The following is a 24058-nucleotide window of genomic DNA, read 5'->3' as shown; positions in this document are numbered from 1 at the left end:
GGAGATACTCTGTGATTCTAGGGACTATATTAACTTTAATTAAAGAGGAGCAGAATGTTAAAATCTCAGGCAGCGGTAATAGCAGAACTACAGAAAACATTCAAGGGTGAAAAACAGTCACAGAGGGAAGAGGGTCTATTTTTTACCTTGACAAGACAGCAGACTGTTAAGGACTGAATTTTTAGTAGTAGTAACTTTCAACAATCATATTCTTTCCTATACATCTAGTTAACTAACCTGAAGCTATTGATGGGCCTGATTTTCACCAGGTAAGTACCTGGAGCATTCTGGTTCTCGGGTTTCCCTGCAGGCTTGTCTACATTATTTCAATAGCTGAGACATTCATAAGTCAGTCTTGCAACTGATACCAATATGCTGCTCAGCCTGATTACCAGTGCTAAGTAGAATTACATATTAGCTCACGTGCAACACCAAGATAGCACATTTCTGCTTGTTCCAGGACATGAAGTACCTACAAATGGTTGATCAGCATAAACAGGGTTTGACCACAGGTTGCTTGATTGGGAGGGATAACACTTTAAGAGTCACTTAGTACTGGATGCCCTTGAAATAATTTGTAAGTATTTCCTTACTTTTACATACTGATCACAGAATAATTGTGCAGAATCCATGAAGCATGAAGGGGAAAGTGAATACATATCCATGAATGAGGTGGAGGGAGTAGAAGAAAAGCATGTCAGTCAAACTTACTGGTGGCTCATCTCCAGTTCCCAGGACAAACATGCTGACTTTCATATAGCCTTTAGCTCCTGAACTTGTATCCTCAGGATCACTCAGCAAAAGCCATTTTCTCATGACTGCATGGCCTAAAATTTAACAAGCAAAACCCACCTAATAATAACTATTTCATAAAGGCAAAATTCATAATGGCAAAGCTAACTGTTAAAAAAAAAAATAAAATTATCCTGTCTTAGGTCTTGATATCTCCATTCAAATGAGACATCTAGCACTGCTAAAAAATTAAGTGGCATACTAGTACAGCAACACAATGGACAAATAGTTTAGCAGTGCTTTAAGTACTTTCAAAAAATGTCTTTGTCACTAAAACTAATAACTAAATTTTAGGTGCTTGTTCTTCCGGAATTTCATACTGTTGTTTTTGTTTTGTTTTAATGCTTTAAGCAGCAATCTCAATTTACTTAAGAAACTGTAATGAAAATATTTCAAGTTTCAAACTAGGAAAAATGATATGAAGTTGCTGTTGCTTACCAGGTTCATCATAGACATAGCCAATGTCAATCTGCAATAAAGAACAAAGACGTCAGATCTGAAGAAACAGATCAGAAGGAAAATGGTGGGGAAAACTCTGGAGTTTTTTTTACAAGTTTGTGACAAACAGGATAAAAGTTTACACAGCATATTCTTGGGAGCATATTCTGTATACAGTCTAACAGAGGTAGTTACTTCCTTCTTTCCTTGGATCTCTGTTTTTTCCATTTATCAAAGACAGAAGATGGAGCTAGCTTACTGCTTTCTTGAATTTCTTTATTTTCCCTTAATTTTACATTTATAAAGGAACAAAACAGTTCTGAAAAGCTTATCTCCTGCAGAAAATCTCATCCTTCAGTTGCAGAAATCAAACTTGTTTTCTAATGAATCATTTAATTTTTCTTTTATAAAAGATTAACAGTATTTCTGCCACTGGGCAAAACCTGGACAAGATTGCACATATACCACCACTGTATTAATTGTATCAGATTTCAAACATGTTCAAGAAGGTTAAGTATGTTTGCTCATGGCAGCTGGGGCCCATATTCCTCACAGGTCTGGAAAAAGTCATTTTCTAGAGAGAATTTCCCCTGCAGGGGTTCCCCCTGAGATTTGTGCAGGAACAGAAAGCATCTGAAGTACAAACTGTCATCTGCCTATTTTTCTTAGTGAATGAACAATCAGAGCAACACATCACTGTCTGAATCCCTAGAAATTATAGAGAAACTAAGCAGCAAGGAGCAAAAGCTACCACATTTGTGGCATGACCTGCTTTATATAAAGAGTGCTCTTCTGCTCATCTCTAGTCTAGAGATGAACTGAATTTTTTCAGTACAAAATAAGCAAACGAAAGACAATCAACACCGATAATGGAAATGTTATAATAGAGAATTCAAGCAAACATTATAATTGGCATGAGAATGCTTTGTTTGTACTGCCTTAGATACCTTCAACAGGGCAGATGTTTACCTCCCAATGTTGACTCTAAAGCATACCAATAAAATATATAAAAATAATTACACTATTATCATCAGAACCACAGAATTTACTTTAAGAGACTTTTCTGTGATGCCTTTTATTTAAGTTTTTGATCAAATGAACACCTTTCCGCACCATTTCAGAACCTGCATCTTTATGCTTTCATGCCAAATAATCACCCTGTTACTTTCTGAGTAACATCTACTTTTGGATTACTTGGTACATAAAGCAGGTACAATTTTCTTTTAACAATAATCTACTCGAATAAGAAAAGCAATTGCTAGTAGTTAAAGCAAATGGTCTCTAGCATAACAATCAAGACATCACTTGGCCATTCTCTGGCCCCATGCTAAAGCATTATAAGTTTAAATGCTTAAAACAGAGACTTCAGTACTTTCTCGTTTCTTTTAATTTGGTCAAGATACTGACGATGTTTCATACCCACCTTAAATTCACCCATTAGACAGTCTGCTCGAAGGGAGTAAGAATCATATACCTATAAAGACAGACATGAATCAGGAATGCCCCTAATTATGATAGTGAAATGGCCAGAGAATCCCATATGCATTGCTTTTTCTTACCCGAATGCTAATTGTTTGATCAAGCAACTCTAAAGGAGTCATGTGGACATTGTAGAAGAATATCTGTTAAGGTAATAACAAACAAAAAAATCTCTCAAAATGGCAAACACATAATCCTTTGAGAAGAAAATCTTAAAATTGGACCTTAGAAGACTTATGAAGCCTAACCTGTTATCATATTTTCAGTCTGCCTCTGTATTGAAAACATTATATAATTATTTACTGCAGAATTAAAAACTGAACATGGTAAATAAGTACCAGTAAATAAGTAAATAGAAGATAAAGTCAAGACTTGCACTGAAAAAAATGTAGTAAGTATAGCTGTGTTGGAAGCTTTCAGCATTGCCTTTGCTCTGTGCTTCATGGGGAACATATTCTGCAATCGTAAAAGTTATTTGTTCTCCAGGACATTCAGTCCTGCACTAGTCATCTCTGTAATAGCTGTTAAAAAGGTCTTGTGTAGTGTTTATGGTGATAAAGATTTTAATTTTTTACATTTTTGAATTTCAGTGCTACGGTAAAAAAATCTGAGAGTTGCACAGTGTGAAGATAAATATACTCCTTGCTTTACTACTAGCTTACTTGCTCCATATATAGTATATGCTTTACCAGGTTTAGTATTTGAGCCCAGTCATACTTTAGTTAATACTCTATTCAATGAGACAAGAGGGTACACAAACATGGTCCCTCCTCTATATACTGATGACAAATTGATTAAATTAAAATGCAAGTGATTTTCTCACTCTCTTTTTTTGTTTTTTATTTTTTGTTTGTTTTTTGGCTGGTATGAGTGAAACATCTGTACGTTCACTGTTCCAGATACACAATCACTTCTGTGCCCTTTAAACTGCAGTGAATTCTATTCTGCCATTTTCATATGTTTCAGGTACAAGTCTCTATCCAGAGAGAAAACTAGCAGTGCATTTACAAATTACATATAGTGAGGCAGAGGCATTTCCAGATTCCACATGGCAGTCAGTAAACTAAAGCATTGCACTGAAAGCTCAGCCACAGACACCCTGGAGGTCTACAGTTATTTCCTTTTGTTGAGTGTGCGATTTCCTAGCAGCACACAACTATTCAAAGCCCTTATTATATCACATGGGTAATGGCATCAAAGAATAGGTTCTAAATGACTCTAAAAGCACCCACTTCATCAAAATATGGGTTGTTTCCTCTTTTGATTCTTGTTCGGTGTGTCTGACCACAAACATGAACTTTGACGACTGGTTTTATGTTATTTCCAGGTAACTGACGACCTTCAATGACTCTGACACGAATCTGAATAAAGAAATTAAGACATAAATAATCAAACATTTGTATTAGTTCATTCCCTAAGGTGTGTATTACTCTACTGACAGCAGTTTCTCAATACATCATCAAAAAAGGTAACCAAACCTCAAGTAGCTGGTAGATACTGACAGTCTTTTCAAAATTAATTATGACAGCAAACATAACTTTACTTGAATTTATGAAAGCTGGACATCTTCGTAACAACATGAAAAATACTTTGCAATTTAAATTTAGGCTTTTAAAGGCTTCTAAATTTAGAGGTTAATTCTCTTCACAGTAAATTAGCTTTGAATGATCTGATATTAAATTATATTCAATATAATGCAAAAGGAGTGATATCAGAAAAACGTAACACGTAGTACTCAGTAAATCACAGAATCGTAGGGGTTGGAAGGGACCTCCAGAGATCATCGAGTCCAACCCCACTGCCAAAGCAGGTTCCCTACAACATGTCACACAGGTTGGTGTCCAGTTGGGTCTTGAATATCTCTAGAGAAGGAGACTCCACAACCCCCCTGGGCAGCCTGTTCCAGTGCTCCATCACCCTCACCATAAAGAAGTTCTTGCACACACTTGTGCAGAACTTTCTATGCTCCAGTTTCTGGCCATTTCCCCTTGTCCTGTTTCCACACACTGCTGAAAGGAATCTGGCCTCACCACTTTGCCCCCCATCCCTAAATCTGTTACCTGAAAATCTTGTGGTTTGTTAGAAAGGATTCTCCGTGTTTTCTTTCCTTTGGTGATGCGCCTAGCCAGCTGGGCTTCCTTTGTGCCACTTGGAACTGTTGGTGCGATGTCAGCAACAGCACCATCCACAACATCTTCATAGTCTGCATTATCTTCTCCATCTGCTACAGTTAAAAAGCAGTGCAAATAGTACAGCTTGATGTACTGTTGTTGAAGTTTCAGTAACAAGAATGTGATACACATTCATAATATTGAAATTGTATTATCTCATCTTCATCCTAGCCAAGCTAACTGTAGATCTGTCCCTCCTCTGGGGTGCAGGTTATCTAAGACAATTAGAATTATATAATCATTTGAGTTGAAAGGAACCCTTAAAGGTCATCTAGTCCAACTGCCCTGCAATGAACAGGGACATCTACAGCTAAATTAGGTTGCCCAGAACTCTGTCCAGTCTGACCTTGAATGTCTCCTGGGATGAGGCATCCATCACCTCCCTGGGCAACCTGCACCAGTCTCTCAATCACCCTTAGTGTAAAAAACAAACAAACAACAAAAAAACCTTCTTCCTTACATCCAATCTAAATCTCTCTATTTGTTTGAAACTATTTCTCCTTGCCTTATCACAACAAACCCTACTGAAGAGTCTGCCTTCAGCCTCCCTTTAGATACTGAAAGGCCACCCTCAGAGCCTTCTCTTCTCCAGGCTGAACAGCACCATTTCTTTCAGCTTGTACTTGTTCCACCCCTTGAATCATTTTCGTGGCCCTCCTCTGAATGCACTCCAACAGGTCCGTGTCTCTCTTGTACTGATGACTCCATGTGCGCATGCCAGTGCAGAGCAGAGGCAGAATCACATCTCTGCCGACCACACTTCTTTTGATGCAGCCCAGGATACGGTTGGCTTTCTGGGCTGCAAATGCAGAATGCTGGCTCACGTTCAGCTTGCCATCCACCAGCTGAAGCTATTTTTCCTAGCAGCAAGACTAGACTGTAGCATAGCAGTATCTTGAAAATATGAAACCATTCATGCATTTGTGAAGGCAGATACTGCCATCTAAAATAAAACTTTGAATCCACCTCCAGAATAAGGGGAAGTTTCTTAAAAATCCTCTTTAATGAGGGTTCTAAAATCACAGTATCTTTGTGGAACACAGTTCTACGACCCCATGACACTGCAGTACTGAATCATACAGTGAAATTCCAGAATTATGAAACAGGATCTATAAATATATAGACCACAGAAGTGTCATTTCCCTTGTGTTTTTAGCTTCCTTTATTAAGTGAAGGACAGTGAATATGGTAAAATGCACAGGAAGAACATGCTGTGTATGGTAGTTAGCATTAACAGAACTGTTTACTAAATTCATGAGTTCGTTTACCAACATAGGATGTTGATCAATTTGCATAATTAATTCCTCAACGAGCCTTGTAAGAGATGCCCAAAATCATAACTGACATATATTTCGTAACTGGAAATCTCCGTCTCCCTAACAACTTTAAGAATCCACCTGCCCTGGTTGAAACACACAACTTGATTAAACACCCTGACTCAGCGCTTCATTTTTAACTTGAACTTTAACTTTTTTTTTTTCTGTCCTATGTTACCTGATATCAGTAGATAATGGTCAAACTGATTTACTCCTTCTCAACCATATAGTATTTATTACATTTAGTTATTTCTGCACAAGCACAGTCTAACCATTAGCACGATTATTTACCTGAAAAAAGTTGTTCCTTCACAGTTCCCTGACGACTTGGAAAAAATGGAGTATCTCAAAAGCATTCTCAGCAAAAGTCTGGTTAAAATGATACACAGGACACAAACAATAATTTTAAGAAAAATGATTGAAATACCTTCTTGTGTATTGGTTCCTCCTGGGTCATTTGGGTTTGCAGGTCCGGCTGGTGGCTCATATCCTACTACCAAATCTATAGTTGCCTATAGAAAAATACATGGTTTCCTATGAAGTACGCAGTGTTCACAACAACTCGTTTAAAGCAGAGAGCTACTATTCATGTACAGTATTAGAACAACTATGTACGTTCACAGGTAAGTTTATAATAAAATTTCAGAGTATTGCTCTAAGATTTTATTTAAAAAAAAAAAAAAAAAAGATATTGCCTTGTTTATATTTAGAAAAAGCAGTTCCAATACAAGTACATAACACATTCAACAAATATTAATTTATTTAGTTTCATGATACTGATGCAGATTAGGTGATATCTTACACATATAAGTGAAAAAACAAAGACAGAGAGAAATAACACTATCTGACAAGAAACAGAATCTGAAAAACAAGCAACATTTCCTATCTGGCTCTGTAAACTGCCTGTTCATACTTCCATCCTGGAAGAAAAAACACATGTCATTTTCCATTCTGATTGCAGAACTTCCTTTTTGTGCTTGACTGTGGTTTTAGATGATTGAATAAAATATTATTATTCGTAGTTGCCACAGTAACATGAGGAGTCAGGAAAAAAAGAAAGACTCCATGACCAACTAACCATGATACTAAACTGTAGCTGATGAAATACTGAAATTACCCTTTAAGGACTCTTATTATGTGAGCTGGAATGTAACATGAAGTGCCTTAGCAGCCAGTCTGCACAAACAGTAAGTTTAGTTCTAGACATTACTTTTATCAGACATTAGTTAATCACTCTGTTAAATTTCAACACATGCTAAACTAAGTTAAGCAATTCTTGTGTAATTTTCTGAACTGAGCTGGAAGTAAAAATTCACATGATTATGTGCTTCCTAGAATCACAGCTATGACACAGGTGGAAATTAGAAAGAATACAGCAAAAAGTGAAGTCAACTTGTTACTTATGAAAAAAAAATAAAATATATATATATATATATAAAATACTAGGCTGATTTTCACATACACCCTGTGACTCACTGTATCTGTAACACATATACAGAAAATTTAACTAACCTAAAGGAATCTCTCTGACATTAGTCAAGGTGCCTATACATGAATAATTACATCTTGCTATAAACTATATGTGTCTAAACTTTTACTACAAAACTGGAAAGCATTATAATCTATACAATAAAAATAACTTTGAAATATATTTGCTTCTTGCTGCTGGTGCATTTTGATCAAGAATAAAGTAAGAGCAGGAAATATAAGTCACTCACCCCAGTTTCTTGTCCCCTTTCATTTAGCAGAGGTATGAATTTGAAAGGGCATGATCTGCTTTGGTTACCTACGAGATCCTTAAGTGCTATGGATGCACTGCCAATCAACCTGAAATGAAGTAAAAATCATCATTAGAAATACAAGTATTTGTTAAGCACAAGATCTTTTTCATCCATAGCTTGTGTCTGTAAACCAAATGATTCCATCTGTAACTTGAAAACCCAAAAGATCACTGCAAATGTCATCTAATGACTGAGTAGTAATAATTCATATTTTCTTTTTCACTGAGCATATAGGTACTCATTTTCTTTACAGAAGAGATACTGTTAAAAAGTAAATAAAATATACATATACATACATTTCTGATTATTACATTCTGTATAACCATCATCATTCATGTTACTTGTTTCACTCATAGTTCTCACTGGTAATCTAATCTTTTCCTATATGGTTTTGCAAACCCTCAGGTGAAAAGTACTGTGTGATACAGCTGTAACATCTTTACATAAAAACATGCACAAAAAGGCACACACACTTCTCTGTAATAAAAACAATGAAACAGAACAAATGCAATCAATATTCTTTCTACATTCTTCACAAAATAATCTTTTTACCATACTCTACATTTCCAAATATATTTATCATACTTGCCTCTTAATTCTCTAAATGTTTATATATGCCTCTAGAGAGACCTACCAAAAGAAGATGCCCAAGAGTTATGAATCAGACTCTCTAGAGCTACTTCTGCCTTCTTCAAACTGCCTCTCTAATTGTCATCTTCATTAAAAAGGAAAAACTGCATTCATTTTTAACTTGAGACATTTATTTTAGGCTGAGTTTCTATTTGTGTGGAATCAGTCTCATGATGTCTGGTACTGCATTTAGTTACAAAAATATGTAGTAACACTTAACACCTATAAAATGGATTACTGGAATAAGCGAAATTCTTACCAGTGAGAAATCTGTAGGATAATTTCATCCTGTAAATACTGTAAAAGACCTTTTTCAAACAAATTTGCTGCTGACACAGGAAAAAAAGATCTAAGTGCAGTCCCTTTGAGTAGATTACACTGTTTTTTAGATTATGGTGCTTTTCATGCAGAGGCTAAGGATCCAAAGGCATTTATGACATGAAGCATTATCATAGCCATTCTCATGTGCTATGTTAAGAGAACATACATTACTGAATATGCATACTAGATGCAGAACTTTCCTCCAGTTCCCTACTGACATTTCTCATTGAACTTGTCTAGAGGGTTACATTCTGTTTCCCAATGTACCTTCCCTTGTCTTAATCTCTGTCCCACCTTGAAAAACATTCTGCTCCGTTTGCATTCATACTATTGCCATTTTGTTTTATCTGCCACTTCACTGAACACTTCAGTTACTTTTGAGGCGGGATACTCCAGCTTTCAGAACCTCTCCAGTCCTCTCTTTCACTAAGAAGTTTCAAACAACATCTTCTCAGCTAAATCACAGGCCTAAAATACCATCTTGATTCAGAGCTCAGATTTTTTATATCACCGCTTACACACTTGTCCTTCAAGCCTTAACTTCTCTTTAGCTTCCAGAGATCTTTCTTACACTCCTTCTCTTTTGCTCTGTCTAATAACTTCTTTAGTTTGTCACAGGACTTTAAAAGCAAAAGGATGCAACAGGGCACCAAGTCAAGTCTCCTAGTTTCACAGGTGTCCTCTTAATCTGAGTTATTTTCCATACAACATTGTCTCTAAATTAGGTTATGAATTAATATTCAAAGTCCTCTCTTTACTGTCAGAAATTAATTTCAATTGCTTTTGGTCCTGTAATGCAATATGATGTGCCACAGAAAAAAGTCACTGTGAGCTGGCAGGCTGGCAATCCTCATTCAGCAGCCAGTCCTAATCCACAAGCCCCATCTCCTCCAAAACATCTAACAAGAATTGCCACAGCACAGTAATATTCTAGCTTTGCATCACATATTCCTGACAAACAGGGGATAGGCTAGATGTAAAAAGCAGTTTAAGATCAGGCCATGCTGCCCAGGTGAAGCTGTTCTATCCTTTAAAATGATCACAATTGAAACTCTGATTCCATTTCTGACACCTGCCTTTCATCCCTTCATTAAACAGACACCTCCACTCAGTAGTGTAGTCTTGACCCAGTGTTCTTTAAAAGCTACAGAAATACAGGTTATTTTCAGTAGACATTTAATCAATCCTAGGTACATTTTCACTTCTTACAAACTGTTGTACAGAGCTAGACATTAGCTGACACTGACTCCATGCATTTCAAGGAGCTTAAGAATCGTTCTCCTGTGGATTATGTATATTGGATATGCATTACTGCAGTGCTCTTATATATACCTCCAACTGTAGTATTATTTGACATTGCTTTCAGTAGTGATTTCATTCAGCAAATCTTGACACCAGGCAGTAATGTATACTGAGCACAGGAAACAACAGTAGATGGCCTTTCTCAAACAGATAAAAGGCTTTTCCCCCCAACCCCCATGTCTTAACATTCCCCAAACTGGTGCTCCACAAAGTCACATAAGACTGACATTATATACCGGACAAACACTCTCCTCTGCCCTTGGCCAGATTTTACCACAATAAGAACAAATGTCCTGTGGGCAGTTACATCATTCAACTGTCAAAGAGAAGTCAAAAAAAAGTTCATTCCAGCTCAAAGTGGTTAAGCCAGGAAAATCCTGTGTAGTTTAATGCCTTTTTATCTCATAGCTTCTAAGATGTAAATACCATTGAAAGCAAGTAGATGGATAAATGAGAAACAGCTCCTATAAATGAAAGGAACCAGTGCTTGAATTTCCTTTATGCAACTTGATACTGAAAATCAATTTTTCACTATTCTTCCTTCAGTGAAAAATTAATAAAAAATTATATTTCAATTTTTTCCTCAAATCCTTCAACTATGACTATGCCTTTTTATCTGAGAATGACAAACATAAATATGCACACATTGAAGTATCACAAAAGGTAAAAAAAAAAAGAAAAAGGAAAAAAAAAAAAGAAAAAGGAAAAAAAAAAAAAGAAAAAAAGAAAAAAAGAAACAAAACCAAGAGTACTAAAAACCAACTAGCCATACCTGATTCTAGAGAAAGGCAAATAAAATCTATTCCCACGTACTTAAGCAGAAAAAATTTGCATGCATGCTTGCTATTATCCTTTGATATGAGCTGGAGTGACTTCTATTAACTTAGAAAAGAGCTTCATCTGGCTGACTAGTTCAGCAACCACACCCTCTTATCTGCTGACATTAACTGAAGGAATAGCTCTTAGTGGTAGTTTGCAGCCTAAGTTTGCACTTCTGTATCCTTCTCTGTCTTAAGTAAAAACAGTGCACAGATTTAAATACATTGTAATCTTTTCTAAGATACTGATCACCACAGGGAGGCTGAGCCAGTTAGACAGACCACCTGCCTGCTTCCAGTTTCCTCTGCAGTCCTTCGTTTCACCCTCCTCTACCAGGCTGGACAAGAGTCTCCTATCTTTTCCACTACAACAAGACTAAGAAATCTAATAAATAGCTGATACACTATCCTAGACTCACTTTAAGCTTCAAAGAAACTTTGGGCAGTTAGTCCTTTGCCTTCCTCAATGTGGTCCTTTTCATCGGATGCCAGTTGTTTCACTCCTCCCTTGTAAGAATGACAGAACTGCTCTAAAACTGTTCAGACCCCAGCTAAGGGTTGACTACAACACACTGCCAGTCCAGTCTGGTTTTGATCATGTGGCTACTCAAGGGTTAAAGTCTTGTTTTCAAAAGTAACAAGGACTGCTTCAAGGTCATCACTAAGTCTCACCTTTATGACTTCGACAACTCTTGAAGAAAGCCTTTTCCCAAGCTGTTTCTCTCCCTAACATTTGGTCTAAGTCACATGAGAGCCTATCAGCTAAGCACTGTCACCATGTTTCTGAGCAATTTGTTGCTGTTTAATCTTTTTTCTGCGAGGTCTACTACTGCACTCACTTCTGATAGATGCCCAGTTCTCTGCACCATTATTATGGATCTATATGAATTGGATCTGTTCCTCTGGGTTCTCTAGACTTCTTTACCTCAAGGCAGGATTGCCTGCAATTTCCCACTGCAGTCATGACTTTAAAGGTGACGGGGAGTCTTTTTCTTTAAGCAGCCAAGCGCTGCTTTTTAACTCTGCATACATACTTATCCAACCACCCCTAAGACTGGCACATGCAATGTGTCCTGTCAGGCAGGTCTCAAACTTTTCCGGCTTTGCAGTAGGAAAGCAAAAGAACCTGCCTTGCCACAAGCAGTTCTGCTATATCACAGAATAAGACCTCAAAAGAGAAACATAACTTCCACATTCAGAAGCAGATATTAAACCCCTTGAAGTATAATTTACCATACTAGGCCTGTGATATTTTCCTGTTCATAATCAATGGAAATACTTAAGTTTATCAGCATGAAATCACTAAGTTTCTGATGTCCAACTATTAGAAGCAGTGCTGTATGTATGCTAATACTAATTAATCTGTTAGTGCTGTGGTTAGCACTTCCTGTTAGCTGCCCAAATAAATACCCAAGAGAAGTAAAACTTCACACCCATTCCTGGATCAGGAAATGCTAACTCACAGTACCAATCATTTTATTACTCTATCTCTGTTTGAAGGTAACAACTTATACTGAATTCTTTGGCATATCAAGTACTCCATCTGCTTAAATACTACTTGTACTGAGTTCCAAGTAACCATAAATCAGCAGACATTCAAGCCTTTGAATTCTTCTGCCTTTTTTTTTAGAGCTTACTTTGGCAGAGCTTTTATTGATTGTTCTCATCAGCAAACTTGAATGTAACAGTTATAATTTCCACACTTACTCTTTCAGTATATATGTTGCATTATAGCTTCTGTGTTACAAGACCCAACACCCATCCTCTGTTACTTATCTTGTGTTTGAAAATGTTTATTAAGAGCAAACCAACTGCTTTTAGTCTTCTTTAGTTATTAGATAATAGCTGTTGTACAAACAAACTTTAAGAAACAATACAGAGATGTTATGTGCAAAGCAGAAAACTCCCAAGCTGAACCTTAACCAGCCTAGTTCTTGCATGTAACGTATGCGAAGAAAAGCCAATTCATGCACAGCCACTCTGACATAGAAAGGAATTCACACTACAGGATCCAACTGCAGGAAAATTCAAACAATCCAGTAATTGTGTACCTATGGAAAATACTTAAACATGATTGTTTGCTGCACTGCAAGGGTGTGCCCAGTCTGTTTCTCCTCTGTGTTGCTATGTTACTCACTACACAAAGAACACAGAGAAACACGAAATCCCAGCTCTTCCCTTCAAATCAAATTAAGATCACTTCATTCAAACAAGATTGTAACTTAATGGTATTTCATCTAAACTTCTCAGGGATGACTGATGCAGTTTTATTTATTTATCTTTAACTGCATAAGGATTTGTTCGGAGAGTCTGAAATCGTTCAACTAACATTTCTAGACATAATAGAAAGCAGATGTGTTCTCTTTTCAGACAACTTTACATTGGAAAATCTAGCTCAACACAGATCACATGAGAGGTTTCTGGTTTATTCTTATGATGATCTGTCCACATACATGTAAGTGTGGTTTGCTAGGTTTATCTTTTTGAACAACTTTGCCTTTTTACCATGAACAGTACTCATTTCATCTACCTGCAGAAGATCAGTAATCCAGTAAATAGAACAGTAAATTCTATCTCCAGGAAAAGAGAAAGGGAAAACATTCAAGTGTTCTTTCAAGCTTGTTTTTACAGAAACATGCCAAAGCAATGAGTCATCCACAGTGCTCCTCATCCTGCATCACTATAAGAATGTTCCTCTAGAACAAAGAAAATAAGGCTGAACACACGGTGTAGTTTCTTCTCATTGCTCTCTCTCAGCAAACACAATCCCCTACACTAACATGTTACAATCAGAAGCTAAATCCCAGTTCAATCTAGAATTCAAAATAAAATAAAATAAAGTAAAATAAAAGCATGAACCTCTACAGAAAAGATTACAGTAATGAACAATTTCTTTGATTTAGAGTCAAATCCCATTACATTAAGCACAAGACATAATTCCAAAGCTCACAACTAATGTCAAAAGTCCACAACAAAGACTGTTTTACTGAAATAATGGGCCTTTACGTCTAAAAAGCTTGAGTTCAGTCAACAACATCAATATTATATCTAAACATTAATGCAATACACTACAGCATTCACTCTCCTGCCCTGTCTTATATTTGTTTGTTGCTTTGTTTAACATTAATGTCATTTATAATAACAGTACTAAGGACCATAGGCAGACACTGAACTCTACCTTCCCAGTTCTGAACTAGAATGCAGACAATGCAAGGCAGCGCCATTTGCACACTCTTCTACTAAGCATCTTTTCAGAACAGGGTGCTGCTGTAGCTACATGCTGCACTCTGCTGAGATACCTGCAATATAATTTTGCCCTTGCTTTGGCTATCCACCTCACGGGGCAACAAATTCATAGAAGAATTAACTGGAGAGGTTTTCAACACAAATCTTCTCAGATATATCCAAAGAAAAAAGAATTGTGTAATTGACTTCCTTGCAGTAGAAGACTTTCACAAACCTTGCACAGACTTTAATAGTTCCCTAACTAGAAATGTAAAGTGCTCATTTCTTGGAAGTCAGCAGAAGTTAGCAGAGCTAGATGTCATGAAAAAGGCTTCATTTGGGAGCAAAAATTTGAATTATTCTAAGAACTAAAAACCTACATTCTTCTTAATCTAGCTGCAGATGTTCCTGTTCATTGCAGGAGAGTTGGACTAGATTATCCTTAAAGGTTCCTTCCAACTCAAACTATTCTATGATTACAAACGAACGAGGATAATAACCTGGAAATAAACTTAATTTCTATTATTTTATGCACTTCGAGACAGTAAACATAGTACTACGTTTGGCTGAGTACAAGATTTTGTCTTTAAAGATAAGATTTTTCTATTTAAAAAAAAAAAAGAAAATTTTTAAAAAATTCTTAATTCAAATAAATTGTCGTCTCATTTGTTTTTAGAGACTCTTAAACTGTGATAGAGATCACCTTGATAAAAACAAAAACCAGACGATTCTAAAGAGTGTAAGCAATGTCAAAACAATCACATGGCAGATCTAAAAGCTTCCCCAACTTAGTAATACTAAATACGATCAGTAACTCTGCAGAAATATGCAAGTATTATGTGGGAAACTTATTCCAGAACTTTCTCTTTTATATGCTCCCATCACTACATATTTATTAACACAAACCCTCTTCTGCTGCTACAGTGCTTTCTTTCTTTAAACGAAACTTTGAGATGACATTTCCTATTACCACATTAGAGCCAGGACGCTTACTCATCTATTCCTACTTCTAACTCTGCTTATCCTGTTTCCTTGCCAAATACATCACATACTGCAAACACGTGGAGGATTTATTTTCAAAGGTGATGACTTTGCAGGCACTGCTCTGTCTTCAGTGTGGACTATATGTATTGTTGCACAGTTCTGGGAAATCACTTTCCCAATTTCACTTTTTTTTTTTTTTTTTTTTTTTTTTTTTTTTTTTTTTTAATTTGTACACAGAATAAGCAAGCAGAACACACCACATAAGCATGGAATTTGTATAAAGTGTGGTTAGGTTTCACAAGCCCAATTCACAAGCCCAGATGATAGTTACAAAAAGGGTTTGAAAAACACGCTTGCTACAGTTTGAATCCCTGTACAGAACGCAGTATTTTAAGGGCTCGAGCTAAGTACCTACCCTTATTTGGTAATAATCTACAAATTCCATTACAACGTTCAGATTCCTGGCAAGCTTTCCTCCCTGAAGTGGTTTCTGGGATTTTCCTAAAGCCAAAGGCATGTTTTACTGACCTAAAGAAATCTTAGAAATCAGAGACCTGAGGGCAACTGCTCACATAAGAGTTTTAAAGGCAGACCTGAAGAACCACTATAAAAATACAAACTGCAATTTAAGTGTTGGGAGGAGGTAGAAAGGCATAAAGAAAAATCTACAGTGGAAATAGACTACTACCAATAGGTGCAAATATATATGGTGTCATAAAATACGCAATTTTACCATCACTGCCTTTCAAAACAGCAATAGCCCTACTTGGCATTCATGGAGAGGAAGAAGGGCTGACCAGGAAAGGAATCTTGGAACATCTTGGAACTTCGTACAAAGTAGTAGGGAACTGACATCTCATTTTGGATAAGAGCATATATATATATATATGTATATATATGTGTGTGTGTGTGTGTATGTATATATATATACACACACACAATGTGTATATATATGTATATATATACATAAATATATATTTTAAGAATTGTATTTATATATATAAATAAATACAAATGTAAAATACAGCGTCTTGGAGAGATTTTAAAGCTAAGAGCTATAACAGCATTACAATTTGTTCAGGGTTAATTTTTGGAAATTTATTAAGTGCAGTAGTTTTGGGTACTGCACTGCACACTTCTGCAAGACAGCGACCTGCTCCAGATATCTGAAGTGACAGAAGTCTACTAACACAAGGACCTTAACTATAAGGGAGTACCAAATGAATCATTTAACTACATTAAAAGTTGTGTTTAATGTTGCAAAGTACCTACTTGTTTTGTCCAATTGTTTCAAAATCCTTCACAATAGCTGTCAGGGAAGATGAATTATCCAGAGGGATTCCTTTCAAGTCAAATTCAAGAATCTGAGGAAAAAAAAAAAAAAAAAGCAGTAAAAAAACTAACTCATAGTACAAGTTACATACAAAGTAATTAACATTACAGTAATTATAGGGCAAAATAGTCAGAAATAAATTCTGCTTTTAGTTAGAGATATACAAGATATACAAGTATGCACTAGCATTTGCAAAAGCAAAATTTAAAACCTTGGAACATGCTCAAAGAACACTGAGTTGCTGCTTTCTATTAACAATACAGAAAAAGAACTCAATTGTTTCATATCCAGATTCTATCTTTTGCAGCTCCACTTTGTCATACTAAATATTTTATTGTTATTCATCAGTTGCTGTTGAATTTACATAAATATTTGAGGATTCTCTTTCTTACATGTTATAAACTAAATGGATTGTTTAAAAAAAAAAAAAAAAAAAAAAAAAAAAAAAAAAGGAAAATATTTCCCCCAAGAAAGATATTACTGAAGATGCAAAACAGCAGCCTTAGCATAAACCACAAGGAACTTCAATTTACAATTCATTCTGTGGTTTTTTTTTTCTTAGTATATCATAAAAGATCCAATTACACAGTCATGTACAGCACTGAAGGGCTGAATATCACTTGGTCCAAAGTAAGAAGGAAAAAAAATACCAACCACACACCACAGATTCACCAGATACTCATTTCCATTTACCTAAAATCATTATTTACTGCATTACAGTCAGTGGCACAGGATGAACCCATTCACTTATATTTACTAACACTTTTAAGAACATACATTCATTAGCGCAGCCTCTAATATTCATAAGTCTAGAAACTGACTTTCAAATTTTACAAGTGCTTTGTATCATAAAGGATCAAGAATTAGTTAAAATAAAAATTACCTCATTCCAAACAGGATTGAGTTCGCTATCAATTTTCTTTGTTTTCTTTTTTTCATCTGGAAAGACGAATATAGAACAATCATTTGATTTCACTGAAGTATTACACGTTCCAAAATTTTTCCTTTCATTTTTCAAAACAAAACTTGAGCTTTAAACCAAACTTTCCAATTCTTTTGGCCCCTGTATGGGAAACTAATAATCACAGCCTGAATCTCTGATCAGTCATCTGAGGCAAGCGATGGGCCAGCTGCAGGAGCACAGGTGAAGGTAATTCAGCTGTGCTCCTTAATAGGGGGTGGAGCTCGACACCACCTCTCCTTGATCCCATTTAAGGGCTGACCACCACTAAGGTAGCATCTCTTTGTGGAGATTGATCCATTGTGGCAAGCCTTAAAATTGGTGAGCATCCATCTTGACTGTGAGCCTCAACACTGGTGAGTCTTTTCTTATATACCCTCTAGCTATCCATTCACTTTGTAATTATAACTATACACTTGTACAACTATAGAGCCCCCTTTCAATATCTGCAGACTGTCCAGTTAAAAAAAAAACAAACAAAACTTTCCTGGGCAACTTCAGAGGTTGCTGAGGCTTTTTATTTTGTTTTGTTTAAGCATGGCTAGACCTATTTTCATAAAGCAAAATTATTGCTTAGTTATCTTTTGTGGCTTTTGACTGCAAATACAGTACTGATGGAATAACACAAACTAAAAAGCCTGGAGACATCTAATTGTATGGTGATCTCAGAACTTTACTAGTAAAGGCAACAGGCTGCACAGATACTAAATCTCTATTGCACAATAGTCTAAATCTGAAATAGCGTTACTTGAAAAAAACCAAAACCTTAAGATATTAAACTGTCAGCATATTCTGCTTTCAATGAGCAAATATTAACAGAAGTACATCTGCATTTAAGAGGAATTACAGTCCTCCCAGAGGGGGGGAAAAAAATAAAAGGCTTTCAGAGGTGTCACATGTATGACTTTATAAACAAATACTTCATGGTAAAATTTGCATTTGGTTAACCTACAAATGACAGAAGGATTGTAAATTTCTTAGATTGTGGTATTTCAATTCAAGTTCCTTCTTTGGTGAGGAATACTACAAGTAACTGCTGCAGAGGCCCTCTGCAGACCTCCTCACCCCTGAGAAAGGGAAATGAAACTTCTGTTACAATAGAATTATATTTTAAGTTTTAGCTGCACTACAGGCATACAGCTCTGATAGAGAAGATGTCTTGACACAACACTTAGGAGCACAGAATGCCAGCAATCAAGCAGATCTCTAAAGAGAAATGTCATATAATAGTGTCAACAAATGTGTGCATCTCAGCAAAGTCAGTATCCTAGCTGCTGATCTGTCTGATGCTCAGCCATCTCGAGAAGTCCACATTACAGACAGACTTCTTGAGTTCAAGGAGTACAGTAAAGGTGGTAGCACTCTTATTACTTGCAAGCTAATGCCTCTACTTTGCTAGGAAAACTGTGTAAAGGTCTGAGAAACGAGAGCAAAGACATGCCACATGGGCAGGTTCATCAATACACTATTCAAGCAGGAGCCTGTGATGATTGCTTCTATTGGATTGGAGTGTACTGTACTGGAAAAAAAAAAAAAAAAAGGCATCCCACAATACAAATTGCGAGAACTGACTTGCATTTATGTAACAGGCATTGTCTACAATTTATACAGGATATTGACTCACATCATACCACAAAGGAAAGAGCGTTCATAACTTACTACACTTCAGACACATTTTACAGAACAAGGAATTAAATATCACGCCAATAAGGGACATCTACTTCATATAAAAAAAAAAAAAAGATATCTAAGAGAAGACAAAGCATCTTGAAAGCTGGATATCTTGGAATGTCTGTGGCTTGGAATTGGTACTCAAAGTCCTCCTATAAACTGGAGCCAGGAGTCAGGGAAAAGAGGTTCTCGGTGCCAGTGGAAAAAGAAACAGTTGCAGCTGTTTGTAAAGGAGACGCTGAATCATAGATACTAAGAGAACGAACAAATAAGAGTCCTATGATCCCTGTCTAAGCTCAAATGCAACTCTGTAATGAGAGGAATGTCTTGGCCTGAACATCAGGCAAGATAATTCTTGACAGAGAATAAAGTATTCCCACTCTGGACTATTTCATAAAAACAAGAAAGTCAGATTTATAATACTCCACTAACTGTATGCATATCCTAGACTGTTATAAGAAAAAAAATCTTGTGCTGTGCATGTGTATGGAAGTTGGATGGAAAACACTGGGAAGCAGTGCATACATTGGTGTTCTGATGTAGTTTTAGTCAATCTGAGTATAACATTAATATTTCTCAGTCGCATATTTTCCTCTACTTTCTTTTTGTACAAACTTTTATTTTATTACCATTCTTCTCATGTACTGCTTTTTTTGTTTGTTTTCTGCTTTTTAAACTGTAAGAAAAACACTTTCTTCCCACCAAATTTACCTTGCTAAACATGTTATTGCCAAGCAAGACAGGATATACGGTGTAGTTTTTAAGTTCTCAGTCTGTTTTCTTCTACTGATAACAAACCCAGTTACAGCAGCCAAGACTATAGTGCAACTCACCGTACATTCTAAGATGGGGCCTGTCATCATTTTTAGTTTGGCCCTAACAAGAAATAATAAGAAATGATAGTGGATATGAGTGGGACACTCCACATGTTTGTTTCCTTAAAAAGTAACTCTGCCATTCCTGATACTGGAAAAGAAATCTTTCAATGCTTCATCTGGTTAGAGGCATGATACCTACTAAGGGTTGTTCAATATTCTTCACTGCAAATATTTCCATGCAGTAAGAATTCTGTGATAGCCAATAGGATGACAGTATTAAAAAAATGCATTCAAAGATGAGCTGCTTAAACAACCACTATTCCATCATTAGGAACACAAATGCAATACCACGAAACAATCAATGCTTAAATCTTGTATTTACTCTCCTGTAACAACTGAGATTCAAAAGAGCATCACAATCCACTACACTGTATTTTCCACAGCACTGTTCTTAATGAAGAATTAAGATTGCATGGTAGTAGAAACAGCAGAATCAAGTAACCAGACCTCCAAAAGTCACAAAATGAAAGTTATATAATCTCCACAAAACAGAAGGTATGTATTTTGTGAATTATTACATCCTAATAATCCTTTCTTTCATATGCTGAAATATGAACCAATAAATGGCTGCACATCTGCTGGAAAACTCTTGGATTAACCACAAGTGAATGATGATATATTCAGATAGGCCCAGTTAAACTGAATACTGTTTCATAGCGGTTTTTAATGAATAAAGCTGAGTGACAGTCAAAAGGAAGGAACACTGTACTAAATGTCCTAAACCTGACTGAGCTTATGAGCAGTTACACTGAGGTGTTTTGTTGCTTGTTGTTGTTTTTTTTTTCTGTTTCCAAAGATGACTCTTACACATTTTTCCCCCCAATTTGGTATATTTAACAAGAAATTAAAAAATACTGACATAATCATTATCACTTCCTGCCACTTCAGCAGATGATGACACTTTTTCTTATTAATTTGACAAATCATTTACCTCAGAATTCCACAGCAACAGCAGCCAGTTCCAGATGGCCATACTGGTTTGCTCTCAGGCTGTAGCTCTTTTTGAACAATGAGTTGTTCGTAAAGTAAATAAATGAAATGTTCCAACCCACTGGACTGAATAGAAATGTGCAAAAAAAAATGTCGGATGCTTATGCAAAAAGCCTCTGTAGTAAATAAAACATCCAATAGAAACAGCTGCTTATTTCCTTTTTATATGTACCTGGCATCACTTTATTAATTGTGCTGGCACTAGATAGCCTGTAACTTGCTTACCTACACAAGTATTGTTTAAGCCTATTGCATGCACAGATAAAACTACACTAATTATGCAAGTTAACACATAAAGTGTTCTTGGTCCCTTCTACAGTAGTAGCTGTAGGGTCATGGCCTTTTCTTCACATTAATGGCTGTAAAGATCTAATCCTGAGAGATACTAAGTAGAACTCTTAAAATTGCTGAACCTTGACACCAGTGAAGGCTATGGAAAGCTCAAGCCTGAAAAAACTAAGGAAAAAAACCAACATTTTAATTACATGAACTTGAAACTGGTGTGAGGGAAGTGGCTGCATGTAAAACACCTCAGTAAGAGCCAGAAGTTCAAGGTATTTCAGATGTGATCCCTACACCTTCGCATTCAGCAACCAGCTACTTGCAAACCAGCTACTTCCAGCTACTTGCAAATCAGGGCTCCTCAACAGCTTGCACAAGCTTGACACTGCTCACATTACACAGCTCTCTGCTCAGAAAGCCAGAATGCTGACTTCTGCTAGGTAGTGCAATGGCATAAAAGAGAAGTGGCATACATAAGGATAAATTAAATGCCAAAATTGTGAAGTTAAATTGAATAAATGATGAGGGTTGTGAATATCAGTAATGCCAACTACAGAACATAAAGTATAAATGTAAACTCAGTCCTGAAATGTTTGTTATAAAATTCTTGTGTTAGGGTACTAGTGTCAATACCAAAGTAAATACATAAAATAAGTAAATCCTGAAAATTATGTTTACTAATTACAACTGAATTGTACTGGATGACATACTAAGAACAGCAGATTACTGGCAGGATTTAAACAGACATGAGGTACAAAAGAGAAGGCACAAGGTAACTCTGTAGTATGGAACTATAGGAACAGAAGTAACACAGAAAGGCAAAATTGAGACAAGAAAGCAAAGAAAATGTCAAGAAGCTGAAAATATGAATAGCCCCTGAGACAGACTCTGCCACTTGCCCTAACACACAGAAAATCAAAGACAAACTTGAGAAAGAGGAGCAAAAAAAAAGGAAATGGGATGATATCGTGTCTTTTTGGTGCTGAAGTATCTGCAAACTTTTTATTTTGGAAGCTAAGGTAGTGAATACCCCTGTCCCTTCCTCTTCCAGCCTCCAGCAAAATGTAATGATTTCATAGTTGGTTTCTGAAGATGATAAGCCCTTTCAGTGATTGATGACTTCATGCTTTGAGAAATACCATTCTCATTTCAGGGCAGTTAGAAAACCAGACTTCATCTAAGGATCCAAGATAGCTTGCAGCTTTCTACACCTTTAAGATAAATCAATATTTGCAATCAAGTTCCTTCAGTCTAGACAAGAGAGGAAATGACAGCAATAGGTAACACATATAGTAAAACATAGCTAACTTTACATATTACAAGTGGTGGCAATAGTTAAAACATACAGTTTTTATATATTACATGTAAATGCTAATTATACCAGTTTTCTCTCCCCCCTCCGCCCCCCCCCCAGATGCATAAATAGTCTCAAAATGGCAACATTTTCAATACAAATCATCTTGTTAAAAAGTTACCCTAGCACCTTCAGTAACTGTGCTGCTGTTTTACATGCTGGTAATACAGCAATAAAGAAGTCAACAACTAAAGGTACAGTGCTGCAACAGTAGCATTGTTAGTGGGCAGTAGCTGTGCAAAACACTCAAGACAGAGCAGTGATTGATTGGGTGTTAATTTTAAATATCAGAACTGAAACTCAATTCATCTCTGCAATGTGGCTGCATTTTAAAGCAAAGGGCTCATCCCCTGCCAAAGCCCATAACCTGCATCCTGCGACAGAAGCTCAGGAAAAAGCAGTGCACTCCACCCAAGACCAACCCCACGCAGGTAACTTCAGGCTCTCTAATTAAAGTTTTTCCTAACAGTACATCAGAGGTAACTTCGTGCAAACGTGTTTTTACAGATTTTCTAACTCTTACGTAGGAAACTACCCTTAAACGTACTTCAGAAGGGAGGTTTGTGTATGACAGCTTTCCTTACCTTTAAAAACAACGGAAACGATCGGATCTGGCTTCCCAAACTTGGTTTTGGGGATGTTGGAAGCAGACTCTACGATCACCCGGAGCATTGCTCCGAGCCGGCACCGAACACCGTCCGCCCGCAGAGCCACGTAAGGAAGCCGCGGGCTACCAGGAGCAGCTCGGGGCGGCAACGCGAGCAGGAAGAGGCGGCAGGGAATGGCACGGCGCTGCCGGAGCTCGGGGTGGGTCTATGACGAACCGCTCCCGAAGGCTATGACAAATTCAGTGCCTGTAAACTGACACCAAGAGCCGCGTTTTTCCACAAAAAGAGCTGACTGGTGAGATCCAGCTGTGTGATGAATATCACATCAGTAACCGAGGCAAGCACGAGCAACGTATTCAAGGCAGCTCCAGCAGTCAGGATCCATCGCATCTGTCTCTCGGTACACCGAGGCACGGCGTTGCATTTTTCTGTTCGATTTTAGGACTTCGCAGTCCGACCGCGCGCCCCCTGCTGCCACCTGCGGAGCCTCCGCCTGACAAACCAGAGTCGGTCACACACCTGCAGTTGGAAGGGAGCCACGAGGAGCACGCAGCCCACCTGCTGCCTCCATACAGAGCCGCCCGAAATCACGCCATCCTTCTGAGAGCGTCGTGCAGATGAATCCTAAACTCTGCCAAGAAGGCTGTGCAAAACTACTGCCTTTCTGCATTTAAAGCGACATATTTAGTAGATCCCTCAAAAAGATGTGGCCAGAAGTCATAAG

General features: G+C 37.0%; 1 protein-coding gene across 1 annotated transcript in view; it reads right to left on the bottom strand.

Annotated features, from left to right (window-relative positions):
• MYOF (myoferlin) overlaps nucleotides 1–23822 on the bottom strand; it is a 61283-nt gene extending 37461 nt beyond the window's left edge. The window contains exons 1-11 of the mRNA XM_072340308.1: nucleotides 23311–23822; nucleotides 17474–17529; nucleotides 16530–16621; nucleotides 7915–8023; nucleotides 6624–6708; nucleotides 4770–4933; nucleotides 3942–4070; nucleotides 2790–2852; nucleotides 2654–2704; nucleotides 1231–1261; nucleotides 712–827 (exon numbers count right to left, since the gene is read on the bottom strand). Coding sequence (XP_072196409.1) covers nucleotides 712–827; nucleotides 1231–1261; nucleotides 2654–2704; nucleotides 2790–2852; nucleotides 3942–4070; nucleotides 4770–4933; nucleotides 6624–6708; nucleotides 7915–8023; nucleotides 16530–16621; nucleotides 17474–17529; nucleotides 23311–23398 — 984 coding nt within the window. The 5' untranslated portion in view covers nucleotides 23399–23822. The remainder of the gene's footprint in view (nucleotides 1–711; nucleotides 828–1230; nucleotides 1262–2653; nucleotides 2705–2789; nucleotides 2853–3941; nucleotides 4071–4769; nucleotides 4934–6623; nucleotides 6709–7914; nucleotides 8024–16529; nucleotides 16622–17473; nucleotides 17530–23310) is intronic.
• Nucleotides 23823–24058: the final 236 nt, after the last annotated feature.

Source organism: Excalfactoria chinensis, chromosome 6 (genome assembly GCF_039878825.1).
Source record: "Excalfactoria chinensis isolate bCotChi1 chromosome 6, bCotChi1.hap2, whole genome shotgun sequence".
In the NCBI taxonomy this organism is placed as follows: domain Eukaryota; kingdom Metazoa; phylum Chordata; class Aves; order Galliformes; family Phasianidae; genus Excalfactoria; species Excalfactoria chinensis.
Note: the sequence above shows the minus strand (reverse complement) of the source record. Positions and strands in the feature narration are given on the sequence as shown.